Genomic DNA, 15,635 nt, shown 5'->3' with positions numbered 1-15,635 from the left:
GACCCATTAATGGTGAAGAGTGGGAAAATGGAGTGACAAGGTGATGAATAGTGAGCGAAATAATGGAAGCATAAGTGAAAAATGTATGGTAATGAGTGCCATTTTTGGAGCCCAGCATACTCCCCAACTGAAGTTCTTGCATGTCCTCATGCAAGCTACTACAATGACTTATTTGATTTGATTCTTAAATGAGCTTCCTTTTACAAGATGTTTTGTTCTTGTGTAACAAACATCTTTCAATCATGGACTTCCTTTTAACTTTTCACATCTTTGGATAACTTTTATATGTTTGCAAAGCATTGACATATTTTAATGATTGGTTCTTGTGTTACAATCATTATTTACTTTGATCTCTTCTTAATGATTGGTTCTTGTGTTACAATCATTATTTACTTTGATCTCTTTTTAATGATTGGTTCTTGTGTTTACAATCATTATTTACTTTGTTGAGATCAATCATATGCTCATCATTTTGTAGTAGTTTTTATTGTGGGAAGACTATGTGGGTTAAGATGTAATATGAATGAGGAAAAAGAATGAAGTGTGAAATTCCCCCCTCCCCAACTGATGGTTTTTGGCAATTTTAAATGAGAAAGGAAATAGTGAAATAGTGGAATATTTTCCAAATATCATCATTTTAGCATCTAAAAAGAATTTCAAGATTAAAGGTTAGAAAACATCATACCTTACTTACCTAAGGAAGTGGATGAATCATGCATGTTCAGCTGCCACAATTCTGATCTGAAGCTTCTTCTTCAAGTTGTGGATGAAAGATGAATCTGAGGAGTCTGTTGAACATGGCTGAAAGTTGTATCTGCTACCGGATGATGAATCTGATGAGTCTGCTGAATATGGTTGAAAATATATAAGGCTTGGAAGGTATACAAAATATAGAAGTTACATTTTCCTCCCAGCGTTATTTATTGACTTGTCCTCAAGTGAAATACAATGTATACAATGAATGGAAATTGGCTTCATCTGCTACAAAATATGGGTCTTCAAGTCTTCAACGCTCGATGGCACAAATCTTACTATGTGATTAAATGTGTCGATGTCGAACATAGCAAGAAGTTGTTGACTTAGTGGCCGTTAATGAATGCCCCTAGCCAACACAAGAGCTCCCACCATTGATTCCAATGGGAGTCAGGATGCCTAACACATCTTTGTAGGTACGAATAAATTTGTCGTAGTCGAGTCACCTACAAGATCCAACGAACAAGGGATATTAATGTACTCCCATTGTTCATTGGCAAGAGTACTTGCCATTAAGGCATGCAAGCCTCTAGGTGTTTTTTCAATGATACATAGACTCTAGGACTTTGACTCAAGCAGAGTTTTATTGGTGGAAATGAAGGGGAATGGTGAAGACAATGGAAATGGCAATAAGCTTGTAAGAAATGAATGTAAGGAAATGCATGGTGGATGAATAAGAACTCTTGCTGTGAAAAATGGATATGGAAATGTCATGCTTTATGGATGTACAATTGGTGGGATTCAAAATCTTTTCAGAAAGGGAGGTGGAAGGTAGTGGTTGTGGAGATGGATTTGTCTTGAGAATTTTTTTCATGAATTAGTCTTTGGAAGACCAATTGTGCACATAATGTAATCTCCTTATGATCACTTGATTATCCTGTAACCTGTAAAAAAACTTGGTACAAAGAAAACATAAGTGTGCTCAAGAAGAATTGCGCATTTTCTTCATGATTCTTACGCAAAAATTTCGTACCAAATAAAACAGATTTAAGAAAAATCAAAGCGTTGAAAGTAACTCAATTCATGATACCAGTTTCAATCCATTCTTAAAAATAATCATGCAAAATAATACTCCCTGTCAGATAACTCATGAAATGTGCTCCGCAATTCTGTTCTGTAAAGCATACAAGAACCATGTGATGAGTTTATGCCATCTTGATGCGATCAAAAGAAGAATCCTCCAATTGATAAATCGATTTTTGAAATTCATTTCCAAGTATTCCATTTTTTATTGTCAAAGCTGTGTGAATTTTTTTTATTTTATTTTGTTTTTGAAAATATTCAAATAAATGAAAACCTAATTTTTTTTTTTTTTTTTTTTTTTTTTTAAATTAAAAACAATTTTTTTTTAATTTATTGTGTAAGTTGAAATTTTTTTATTTTTTTTTTAAATATAAAATCAACAAAAATTTATTTGCTAAAATGATGTTAGTTATTGTTTTTTTTTTTTTTTTTTTTTAGAAACAAAATGAAAATAAAAAAAAATCTTTTATTAAAATTAAAAATAAAAATTATTTTGTGTTGTTTTGATTTTTTTTTTTTTTCTTTAATGCAAAATATTAAATCAACACAAAATATTTTTTATTTTTATTTAAATAACAAACAACACAAATTTTTTTATTTAAATAACAAATTAAAAACAAATGTTTTTAATTTATTATTTATTTTGATTTATATATATATATATATATATATATATATTTTTTGAGTTGTAAAAAAAAAACTAATTAAAATGTTGGGCAGGATAGGGCGCATATCCAACAGTTGGTAGGATATTCTGGTCAATGCGAGACATCTGCTGCATACCAGGTGCTTGCATTACCCTTTCAACTGGTCCAAACTTGCCATCACGCTTGTCCAGTTCAACTTTGTGTTGTGTCTGCATGCATGCACAAACCGTGCAGTAAACACCATCTGACAAACAATTTAACAAATTTGAGGCAGCTTGAAGTTCATCACTGCCAACAATACATGCAATAATAGAGAAGATACAAGCCAGCTGTTGGAGAACAAACATGAAGCCAATGATGCAATTGTCACATTTAGTTGTCTGGATATTGAATTCATTTTGCAAAAGGAACCGAGTAGAAGCAACAGAATTTCCAAAGCAGCAGAAAACCTCTGTGCACAGACAAAACTCAGGACACCGACTTTCACCACAACTACCACTGCAGGGCATGTAACCAGCACAGCAAACATATCTTGACATGTCATTGTATAGTGCTCGCTTCCGCAGTAAATAAGAGGCGCATGGTCCACAAAATAATGAGAAGCAGCAGTAGGGTGTATCCGCTGTGATTGTGCTCAAGAGATCTATGTGCCAAATGTTGCGATATTGCTGGCGTTGTTGCATCTTCTCCACATACTCATTCGACAATGGTGCCACAAAATGCAAATTACGTGTCAGAATGGTGAAGAAGCGGTGGGATGGATCTGATATCTCTGCATAAACATAGTGAACTACATGATTTTTGGGCAAATTTGTTAAATAAAATTGAAACCATGAAGTTGCTTGTTTCAATTTAGATCATTATGCCTAAAAAAATGGATCTCTAACAAATTCGACTACCGATTCAGCTATTCTATATATCTGAAACCATTCTTTAAAGGCTCAACTGGTCAGCGATAATAACTGGGAGGTAGCTTGAAGACTATCATCACGCGCTCTTCAATGCCTGGAACAGCATCTGCAACTCTGATTTTCGAACGCGTCTATTGTCTCAAAGATCTCATTACTTTACCCCCTTTTTCCTATAAAATTTCCGACAACATTACCAGGGCACAATATGCGATACACAGCACCATCAGCGACAGGCCAAGCTTGCTGTCTAGCACTGTCAGGTTTCCGCCTCTTATTTCTGTCTTATTTCTGTCATTGGTATCAGCAAGTTCATTTTCCAAACGTGTTTGCTTTCCAATCGCAGAGTGCAACCCCGCCATGGCAGAAAATCCTTTCACAAATAGGGTCTTCTCCGCTTTCCAATTCGTTGCCGAACTGGAGCGACAAGCCGCCAGTGGAGACTGCACCCCTTTTTCTCGGCAAATCGAGCCAAATCGTGGCAGCTGCTGGGTGATGGCCTTCTGAAATTCGAGGTTGCTTTTAAGTTTTTTCGACCTGAGTCTCGAGCTGAAGATCGCCCACCTCTCCAATCTCAAAGCCCAAGTGCAACAGGTACTTACAAATCAAATGTCTCTTCATTCACTGAGATTAGGAATGATACTAAGATTTTTAATTCATAGATATCATCACCCCAATATTTCTCAGATTAACTATAGTACCCAATGAAGATAATTCACTGCCATCATCAATTCCAGAGTAATTTCAGGTTCAATATGAAATTCAGTTTCCTTGCCGTTGGCATATTGCAGAGACCAATAAAAGTATTGGCAAGAGCTTCCTTCCGATCAATAACGAATTCAAAACCCGCTGCACTAATGAGTTTGACTGTGTCCTCCTTCCTCATTTTGCTGCCTTTCGCTGTCAAGAAGAAGGACGACGACGCTGCACTTGCGATGATAGGAGGATTTGATCCCCAACCAACTGAATTTTATTGCATACAATTGACTGGATCGATGACCAGGCCAAGGAAATCCCAACAAGAATAAATAATGAAATGCAAAACGTGGATATTTTTTTTATTTTTTAAAGTTTAAAAACAAAAATGGTAATCCTATAAAAAAAACAAAAAAAACAAACAAAAAAACAAAAATGGTTATATTTTTTTATAGCTTTTTAAAAATATCTAAAACAACAAACAAAAAAAAAATGGTTATTTTTTTAATTAATGGTTTGCATTTTTTTTAAATATCTAAAAAAGACATGAAAAAATGGTTAGTGTTTTCTTAAATATCTTAAAAAAAAGGGAAAAAAAAAAAAACAGGGTTATTTTTTTTTTTAAAACAAAAGAAAATGGTTAAATTTTTTTAATATCTAAAAATAACAAAAACAAAATGGTTAATTTTTTTTTTAATAATAATAATATATGTTATGATACATATAGTATTATTATTTTGTGGAATTTTTATTTTTTTTTAAATCTAAAATTAAAAACTAATTTTTTATTTTTAAAATCTAAAACTAAAAAACTAAATGTTTTATTTTTTATTTTTTAAATCTAAAATTAAAAAACTAAATTTCATCTAAAAATTTAAAGGTTTTTTTTTCATTCACAAAATTCTCTGTTGTCTCTGTGCAAATTAGTTCTCCATCAAGAGTTTTTTTATTTGAACAAAATCAATAGATTTTCTGATCCTCCTGATCACACGAAGCGCAGGAAGAGAGCATACTCATCGCTTGATTCATTTTTATTCATGCAGGGGGGTGTTTTTGAAACAACGAAATTTAAAACTAGCTAAACATTAAAACATTAGAGAACTCAAACTTAACTCCTTTGTGAAGATCCTGCTGTCACCAGGGTTCACAAATTATTTTGTCTAAAAAAAAATGCTACTACTAAATTAAATTTCTAATGCCTAATCCCTTAGCACCATCCCTGGCAACGGCGCCAAAATGTTGGGCAATTTATTGGACTTAAATTGCTGCATAAATTATCGACCAGGGAAACTCGTAAGCTTGTGATGATGCTAGCACAATATATGCAGGAGTAGGCAACTAACTCTATGTCTATTAAGATTCAATACAATATGCAAGGGAAGAGGCTCCTAACTAAGGAAGTCCTAGTTGTCCTTCCCTACAGTATCATAGAGAAATCATTGATTACTAAAAACTTAAGATGAAGACAAGAGAATGAACTTTAATTGTCGTTTAGATTCAAAGAGAGAAAGACTAACTTAGTCTTTTGTTTGTCCTCTCATGTACTAATCCAAACTAAACTAAGATTCATTCATAAGCATAAGAAAGTAAATGACTTGAAACATAAAAAAGAATGAATTTCAATTACCATATAAATCATTGGAGAGAGAGCCTAACTTAGACTCTTGGTATCTCCTCATATGATACTTGAAACATAAAAGCAAAAGAATGAATTTTAATTATCATGCAAATCAAATGGAGAGAGAGTCTAACTTAAACTCTTGGTTGTTCTCTCATATGCTGATAAGATTCTAATTTAAAACTCATTCATCAATCATAAACAAATCAAATCCTCAAACATATAAGAAATTAAATGAAATAAGATCTAATATGAAATAACATGTTTCTCTCATCCTTTTAGAGTGAGCTCAATTCTCCTAAGAACAAGACAAATTATTCCATATACTACATTAAGAAAACTTATATCTAAAACTACATAAATTCATATCCTATATTCACACAATTTATATCTAAAACTACATAATGGAAATATATGAAAAATGAAGCCTTATTCTATTCCATCATCAATTGGATACAATGCTCTAAGAGTCCTCTCCTTTGGAATGGAGGAGGTGCTCTTATTTATACAAAAACTAAGATAACAACCTCATAAATGTAAACCCACTATTCTCTCCTTTGACCCACATATTTCTCAACCAATGATGACACATAACCCTATCCTCCATGATCTCCTCCATGAAGCTTATCTTTTCAAATTCGAATTTGATCATTCATGGCCACACACATGTCACCAAAACAACCCACTTTCCATATATAAAGTAAAATATATTATTTTCTAATATTTAATCAAGAATTTCTCTCAAAAATGCTTAAAAATAAACAATATTTGGAAAATATAAATGAGACCCATTAATGGTGAAGAGTAGGGAAAATGGAGTGACAGGGTGATGAATAGTGAGCGAAATAATGGAAGCATAAGTGAAAAATGTATGGTAATGAGTGCCATTTTTGGAGCCCATCGCTCTCTCCCCCTCCCTCCCATCGCTCTCTCCCCCCCTTCCTCTCTCCCTCCCTCCCATCGCTCTCTCCCCCTCCCTCTCATCACTCTCTCTCTCTCTATCTCTCTCTCTCTTCCTCTCCCTCCCTCTCTCCCTCTCTCTCCACCTCTCTATCTCTCTCTCCCTATCTTTCTTTCTCCTTACCTCCTTCCCTCTCGCTCTCCCTCCCTCTCTCCTTGCCCCCCTCTTTCTCTCTCACCCTATCTCCCTTCTTCCCTCTTTTCTCCCTCCCTCCCCCTCTCTCTCCCTCTATCCTCCTCCTTCCCTCTCTCTCCGTTTGTCCCCCTCCCTCTATATGTCTCTTCGTTTGTGCCCCTGCCTCCCTCCCTCTCAACTCCCTATCTCTCTCCATATGTCCCCGTGCCTCCCTGACTCCCTCTCTTTCTTTCTCTCATTATTTATATTTAAGTAAACAAATACATTTATTTTATATATTTTAAATAAATAAAAGAATTATATTCATGAATAAATTTGTTTTACATTTTACCATTTAAAAAAATAAGAAAAAATATATAATTAAATAATGGATATCATTTTACATTATAAATAACCATCTATAAAAAAAAAATCAATTTGCAAAAAATATTCATTTGATATTATATAATTTCAAATCAATAAACAATTACATGAGCATGAATATAACTAAAAAATATAAATATAATAAATCACTAAAAAAATTTCGTTCACATTTCTTAGTTACATTGGTCAATGTTAGCCAAATCAATGGTGGTTAATAGGAAAATAGAATCATATAACCTTGTCTTAGAAATAACTGATAAATCTAGATGTGAAGGAGATAAATTAATTGATTACTTGTGAAGTGGATAAATTAATTGCTTGCTTAGGCATATGTATACTTTATTTCATTTTATTCTCTTATTCTCCTTTTTTATTTCATTTTATTCTCTTATTAAATTCAAAATAGTTTTATAATTGATGTTAAGTGCTTGCTTAGGCATATGTATACTTTATTTCATTTTATTCTCTTATTTTGATCTTATTAAATTCAAAATAGTTTTATAATTGATGTTATTATGAGCACATTAGAATTTTATATAAAATTTATCAAAAATAATAAAAAGTAAAAATAAATAAATTTCTCTACTAGATGCATTTACAAATAAATTTAAATCCCAAATAGAAACAAAACAATAGTGAAATTGCAGAGAACAATGACTACAATTATAGGAATGTACTTTAGTGGCTATAGCAAAGAAAAGGAAAATGATGATGAGAGAGATTTAAAACTGAAGGGCTATGAGTTAAAACTATCCAGTTACCTATGGTGTAAGTGCTTGAATAAATCCAATAAGTTAAAATAATTTGAATTTCTAAAAGTAATATCTAGATTGCAATTTTTAAACTTCAAATAAATGATGCATGCAATGTACACTCAAACTTGGAAAATAACTTAATATACCCACCATGAATGATTCAATATTGGAACCGTAAATAATATAAATATTGGAGTTGTAGCATTAAAAATAGAGTGAAACTACAACAATAACAAAAGCCAAAGCGAAATCAACCCTAAATACAAAATACAAAGCCAAATACAGAGCCACTTATTATAATTATTTAGCAGAGTTTGGGATGTGCGAGAGAGTATCTATGAGCGTTTTGAAAATGAGAAACAACATAATGATGGCTGAACTGCACATTCCTGGAAATAGAGAAAATGTATCACACACAAACGTGTAAATAGATAAAGATAGGGAGTCATGGTTGATGGCTGAACTGCACATTCCTGGAAATAGAGAAAATGTATCACACACAAACGTGTAAATAGATAAAGATAGGGAGTCATGGTTTAAAGGCGCGGCAGATGGTTCCAGAAGATGTTAATGTTACTTTGTTATTTTGAGATATGGATTTTCTCCAATAACCCTAATATGATATAAACTTGCCTCCATTATATTATTAAAAGAAATAATTAAACTTGAATTCCTCTTTTTATACAGAGGAGAGAGAACATAGAGAAACTTTCATGTTTTACTCCCTGTAAAAACAGAAAGTTAAAGAAAGTATGGTAGAAAATTAAAAAGAGAACTAAAAATAAAAAAAAATAACGGGACTGCCGACAAAGAAGAGAGTATAAAGATGAAAGGACATAGTAGACTTAAATTAGGGACCAATAACAGAGCATTAAGACTTAAAAAATTAGGCCAGGCAGGGACAAAGAAGAGAGCATAAAGATTAGGGACCAATAACAGAGCATTAAAAATTAGTAGAAATAAAGTACAAGCTACTGTATATGTATATGTCTGCACCATCAGATATGAACTCTAGAAGTCTCATCAAATTACTGAAATGTTGAGCTGCATGTCCACATAGAAAGTGAGCGAGGGGTCTTGCTTCTTTAGTTTCTTTACGTATAACTTTAATTTGGGATTCGATGTTGTGGCAGATATTGATTTAATTTCTATATTTAGCTGGATTTGTATCATTTAAAAACGGTTGAGGGGAAACCACGTCGAAACAGGGGAGGAAAATCTAGTCAATTGCAGGAATGACAGAATGATAAGGTGGCTTACGGGCTTTGTTTGATGAAGAAGGACAAGAAAACTGAAAATTCTACTGAACCAGAATCAAAGAATATGAATATAAAATAAATCATGAAAATGAATATAAAATAAATACAGAAAACATACCAGTTATAGCCGCAACAAATATCGCTGTTGTTAAGCCTCTCTTGTTCCCAGCTCCATCAATAACATTCATAAATCCCTGCATCCATTCTCGCTGATCCTCTCGATCAAATTCAGATTTAAAAAAAATATATAATCTTCTCTATCGAAATCTACAGGAAAACACACAGGAACGACAGACGAGAACAGGAAAACACCCAGAACAGAAGAGAACAGACAAAGAAGGACAGGCATAGAGTCACAGTTTCAAGAGCAGAGAAAATATTGACATACACAAGAGAAAACCGATGAAAGATCGACCGTTTTCCACTACGTCTATAACAAAAAAGTTTGATCGACTGTTAAGGAAAAAAGCCTGAGTGGAGCTTCTCGCAATTTACCCGTTAAGGAAAAAGGCCTGACTGGAGCGAATCACAATTCACCCGTTAAGGAAAAAAACCTGAGTGGAGCTTTTCACAATTTACCAACCCGTTAAGGAAAAAACCCTGAGTGGAGCGAATCACAATTTAAGCGTTAACGAAAAAGCCCTGAGTGGAGCAAATCACAATTTACCCGTTAAGGAAAAAAGCCTGAGTGGAGCTTTTCACAATTTACCCGTTAAGGAAAAAAGCCTGAGATGCTTTTCAAGAAATTCTCTCCGCGTCCACGTCATCTATCCACGCGTCAATGGAAAGCAGTTGGGTTTTTTCATGTAATCTTGGTGCAGGCCCCTTCTGGTCCTGTGCTTTCTGCGGTCAGCAATTGATGTAAGATGTCCAGAGAACTTGGAGAGAGCTCATTTGATTTTTTTCAGAATCCAAAGAGATCTTCCGTGGCAGCCAACTGCGTGGTCCTTAATTGGAAAAACTAAAAATAGCTAAAAGCTATCCGATCCGGTGGACCACAAAAAATCCGCTCTCCAGCCGCTCAACTATATAAATATTTGCGTTAGCCTTCGTTCACTGCGCCTGCAAATATTTTTCCAAACTCAAATATTTCTGTGTTAGCTTGTAAATGTTTACGTTTTTTTTGTTATAGTATTTTCTTCCCCTCTTGTAATTCGTGAAACCACAGAATTAACGGAATCCAGTGAGAAATTTCCTCTGACACTCAATTCCGTGGTCCTTCGTTAGAAAAGCTAAAAAAGAAAGAAAAAACTAGAAAAGCTAAAAGCTATCCAATCGCTAGAAAAACTGAAAAAGCTAAAAGCTATCCAATGGCAAGAAAAAACTAAAAACGCTCAACGCTGTCCGTTAACTCAAAAAAGCTAAAAGCTATCCAATCGCACGGACCACAGGAAATCCGCTATCCAGAAGCTCGCCTATATCGTTCACCCATTCGCGTGTTATCTTGTAAATGATTCTGTGTTTCTTCCGTGTTTTCTTAATCTTTCTACACGTTTTTTCTCTTATAGTTCTGTGCATTTTTTTCCTTTTTGGCTTTATTATACAAGTATGTAAAATAAAGTTGACTTTCACCAAATAAATTAAAAAAAAAAAATATTATGTAAATGCAAAAAAATAACATGTCTGTCACCAATGACGTTTCAATTTCAAAACGAAAATTTTGATATAATTTATTTTTTAAAACATGATAACAAATAATTTTTAAAAATATTGCATAAATGTGAAAATTCACACTACAATATAGACTTTTACCAAAATAATAAAATGTCTTTCACCAATGAAATTCAGTTTCAAAATTTTGATATAAATTAATGGAATCCTATGAGAGATCCCCCCTCACCGCCAATTACGTAGTCCTTAATTGGAAAAGCTAAAAAAATAAAAACCAAAAATAGCTAAAATCTATCCGATCCCATGGACCACAAAAACTCTGCTATCCAGCCGCTCAACTATTGGCATATTTTATTTTGAATATGTTTTTTCTATATATATATATGGATTGTGTTAGAATAGGCTAGGCTAAGCTAGAGTAGGCTAAGATAGACTAAAATAGAGTAGGCTACATAAGGATAGAATAGGATAAGCTAGGCTAGGCTACTTTAGAATAGACTAAGGTAAGCTAGAGTGGGTTAGAGTAGGCTAGGCTAGAGTAGGTTAGAGTAGGCTAACTTATGCTATACTAGAGTAGGTTAGGCTAGGTTGGATTACACTCGACTAGAGTACGATAGTGTAGGCTAGGTTAGAGTAGGTTAAGTTAGGTTAGGTTAGACTATGTTTAGGCTAGGCTATGCTAGACTAGGTTATGCTAGGCAAGAGTAGGTTAGAGTAGGCTAGCCTAAAATAGGCTAGGCTATAGCAGGTTAGAGTAGGCTAGGCTAGGTTAGGCTAGGCTAGGTGAGAGTAGATTATGCTAGGCTATGCTAAGCTATAGTACGCTAGGCTAGAGTAGACTAGGCTAGAGTAGGTGAGGCTATAGTAGGCTAGGCTATAGTAGGCTTGGGTATGCTAGGCTATGCTAGAGTAGGCTAGGCTACAATAGTTTAGAGTAGTCTAGGGTAAGCTAGGCTAGAATAGGCTACACTATAGTAGGCTAGGCTAGAGTAGACTGGGCTAGGCTAGAGTAAGCTAGGCTAGGCTAAGACAAAGTAGGCAAGATTAGATTAGGCTAGGCTAGGGTAGAGTAGGTTAGTTTAGGTTAGGTTAGGCCAACCTAGGATAGGCTACGCTAGGCTAGGCTTGGAAAGAGTAGGTTAGGCTAGGTTAATGTAGGTTAGGTTAGGTTAGGCTAGGCTAGGGGAGAGTAGGTCAAGCTAGGCGAGAGTAGGTTAGGCTAGAGTAGTTTAGGATATACTAGGTTAGAGTAATCTAGGATAGAGTAGGATGGTCTAGGAAAGAGTAGGCTAGGCTAAATTAGGCTCGGATAGAGTAAGTTAGGAAAGTTTATAGTAGGTAAGAGTAGGTTAGGCTAGGTTAGGCTAGATCAAGTTAGTCTAAGCTAGATTAGGTTAGTCTAGGCTAGAGTAGGTTAGGCTACAGTAGGTTCGGCTAGGCTATGTTAGCTTAGGTTAGAAAGAGGGAGAGAGAGAGAGATGAGGGAGAGAGCGAGGGGGGGACGGGGAGACAGATAGAGGGAGAGAGGGGGGAAGGGAGAGAGAGAGAGAGATACAGGGAGAGAGAGAGAGAGAGAGAGAGAGAGGACGGATATAGAGAGATAGAGGGAAGGAGGGGGAGAGAGAGAGAAAGGGAGAGAGAGAGAGAGAGAGAGAGAGGGGGGGGAGTGATAGAGAGAGGGAGGAGAGAGAGAGAAAGGGAGAAAGAGAGAGGGAGAGAGAGGGGGGATGGGAGAGGGAGCGAGATAGAGAGAGGGAGAGAGAGAGAGGGGGGAGTGGGAGACAAATAGAGGGAGAGAGGGGGAAGGGAAAGAGAGAGGGGGAGGGAGAGAGGGAGAGAGAGAGAGAGGGGGGGGGGGGGGGAGAGAGAGAGGTGGGAGAGAGAGAGATAGAGGGAGGGAGGGTGAGAGACAGAGAAAGGGAGAGAGAGGGGGAGAGAGAGAGAGAGAGAGGAAGAGAGAGAGGTGGGGGGAGGGATAGAGAGAAGGGGGAGAGAGAAAAAGGGAGATCGAGGGAGAAAGAGAGAGGGAGAGAGAGGGGGGATGGGAGGGGTGGAGAGGGGGGGATGGGAGGGGGGAGGAGAGAGGGGGGGATGGGAGAGGGAGGGAGGAAGTGTGTGTGTGTGAGAGAGAGAGAGAGAGAGAGAGAGAGAGGGAGAGAGGGGGAGAGAGAGAGAGATGGGAGAGAGGGGGGGGAGAGAGAGATTGGAGAGAGAGAGGGAGGGAGGGGGAGAGAGATAGAGAGGTCGAGAGAGGTAGGGAGAGAGGTAGGGAGAGAGAGAGAGGGAGAGAGAGAGAGAGAGGGAGATATGGGAGAGAAGGGGAGGGAGGAAGGGAGGGAGGGAAATGGAGAGAGAGAAAGAGAGAGAGGAAGGGAGAGAGAGAGATAGATGGAGGGAGAGAGAAAGAGGGATAGAGAGAGGGGGATAGATGTGGGGAGAGAGAGAAAGGGAGAGAGAGGGAGAGAGATAGAGAGAGAGGGGGAGGGGGAGAGAAAAGGGAGCGATTGGAGTTGGAGGGAGAGAGAGGGGGGGTTAACAGAGGGAGGGAAAGAGAGGGAAAGGAAGGGAGAGGGAGAGGGAGAGAGAAAGAGAGAGAGACAGAGAGATGGGAGAGAGGGGGAGAGAGGGAGAAAGAGAGAGATATAAATAGGGAGAGAGATAAAGAGTGAGGGATACAATGAGCAAGAGAGAGAGAGAGAGAGAGATGGGATAGAGGGAGAGAGAGGAAAAAAAAGATTAAGAGAGAAAGGAAAAGTGAGAGGGATAAGGAGAGTGAGAAGAACAATAGGTAGACAAGTATGGAGAGAGAAAGGAGAGGTTATGAGAGGGAGATATAGAGTCCGAGGGGGAGAGAGAGAGAGAGAGAGAGAGAGAGAGAGAGAGAGAGAGAGATGGAGAGTGGGGGTGAGAGAGAGAGGGAGAGAGAGGGAGGGAGAGGGAGAGGCAAAGGGAGAGGAGAGAGAGAGAGCAATGAGGATAGATAGAGAGTGAGAGAGAATGAGGGAGATAGATAGATAGTATGATGGATGGAGAGAGAGAGGGATAGATAGAGAGGGATGGGGAGATAGAGAGAGCAAGGGAGAGAGAGTGAGAGAGAGATAGAGAGTGTGAGTGTGAGTAAGTGAGTGATAGATAGAGAGGGAGAGGCTGGGAGAGAGGGAGGGCGACAAAGAGGGAGGGAGAGAGTGAGAGACAGAAAGAGAAAGAGAAAGAGAGAGGTGGGAGAGAGAAAGAGTGAGGGGGAGTGAGATAAAGATTAAGAGAGTGATGGGGAGAGCAAGAGAGAGTTAGCAAGGAGAGAGAGAGGTATCGATAGAGGGAAAGTGTGTGTGTGCATGTGAGAGAGAGAGAGAGAGAAGGAGAGAGAAGAAGGGGGGGAGGGAGAGAGAGAGAGAGAGAGAGAGAGAGAGAGGGAGAGAGACAGAGTGGGAGTGAGAGAGACATGGAGAGAGAGATATAGTTGTAGTGGGGAGACAAAGATAAATTTTTAGTGGGGAGAGGGGGAGAGAGGGAGATGGAGAAGGATAGGGAGATGAAATAGCTCCACAGGGTTGTTTTGAAACCTTAGGAAATTTGGGGTAGGGGTAGTTTCAAGAAGAGAGATTCAATTCTAGCAAGAGGGATTGTGAGAAGGAGAGGGAGAGAAGGAGGAGAAAGGGAGATTAAGATAGAGTTGTAGTGGGGAGAGTGAGAGGGAGTATTGGGGGGAGAGAGAGAGCGAGAGAGAGAGAGAGAGAGATGGGAGAGAGGCAGAGAGAGAGAGGGAGAGGGAGGGAGGGGGAGAGAGAGAGGGATGTAGAGAGAGGGAGAGAGAGGGGGAGGGAGATAGAGAGAGGGGGCAAGAGAGAGAGAGGGAGAGAGAGAGGAAGGGAGAGAGAGGGATAGGGATGGGGGGAGGGAGATAGAGAGAGAGGGGGTGATATATATATATATATATATATATATATATATATATAGGGAGAGAGAGAGAGAGGGATGGGGAGAGAGGGGGTGGGATGGGATAGGGAAGTAGAGAGAGAGGGGGGTTCATTGAGGGAGGGGGGGAGAGAGAGAGAGAGATGGGAGGGACGGAGAAAGAGGGAGTGAGAGAGAGATGGGAGAGAGGGAGAGAGAGGGAGAGAGAGAGATGGGAGAGAGGGAGGGAGAGAGAGAGGGAGGGAGGGAGAGAGAGAGAGGGAGAGCGATAGAGAGAACTAGTAAAAAATGAGAGATTAATGACTACATGACTAAAAATGTTATTCACGATAATTATTTCAAGTGAATTACTACTAAATTTGAGAAATTTTAAGTGACCCAACTAGAAGCAACAAACTTAAATGACTAATTTGGTCTAGGGATAAAATAAATGACTAGGTAATAAGTGGCCCGAATAAAAGAGACTAATTTAAATAACTAATTTAGTCCAGGACTAAAATATATGCCTAGATAATAAGTGACAAAATAAAAAATGATTAACATAAATGAATACTATAGTCCAAGAATAAAAATATGACCAACTAACAAATACAACAAGTATATGAATTAGTCACTTATGCTGGTCATTTTAATTATGTCACTCCATAAATGGAAAATTGCAATTTTGATACTGAAGTGTTACATTTCACTAAATTTTAACACTGCATATGGATTTAGCAACCCCCTTAAGGGGTCCTCTAAATCCATCAATAGGGTCTCTGAATCCATCTACAGTGTTAAAATTTAGAGACCCTCTTCTAAATATGTTTGAAATGTTAAAATTTAGGAAATAGATTCAACAACCCCCTTTAAAGGGTCTATGAATCCATCCATTATGCTAAAATTATAACAATTTTATACAATATAAAGTATAAGTTTACAATATATAATAGTTTTATACTCCGTTTGGAAGAAGGGGCAAGAAAAAGAGTTTGAAACTTTAATAAGAATT

At 37.3% G+C, this 15,635-nt stretch overlaps 1 protein-coding gene across 1 annotated transcript; it reads right to left on the bottom strand.

The window, feature by feature from the left end:
- Positions 1–2,476: 2,476 nt before the first annotated feature.
- Positions 2,477–3,693, bottom strand: LOC149237913 (uncharacterized). The gene is made up of 2 exons (XM_089369426.1): positions 3,549–3,693; positions 2,477–3,213 (listed from the first exon to the last, which is right to left on the bottom strand). Exons 1-2 carry the CDS (start codon positions 3,691–3,693, stop codon positions 2,477–2,479), a joined length of 882 nt encoding a protein of 293 aa, XP_089225552.1.
- Between the last annotated feature and the right edge of the window lie 11,942 nt (positions 3,694–15,635).

Source organism: Pinus tabuliformis, chromosome 8 (genome assembly GCF_031772625.1).
Source record: "Pinus tabuliformis cultivar Carrire ecotype Pingquan chromosome 8, CPIR1, whole genome shotgun sequence".
NCBI lineage: Eukaryota > Viridiplantae > Streptophyta > Pinopsida > Pinales > Pinaceae > Pinus > Pinus tabuliformis.
Note: the sequence above shows the minus strand (reverse complement) of the source record. Positions and strands in the feature narration are given on the sequence as shown.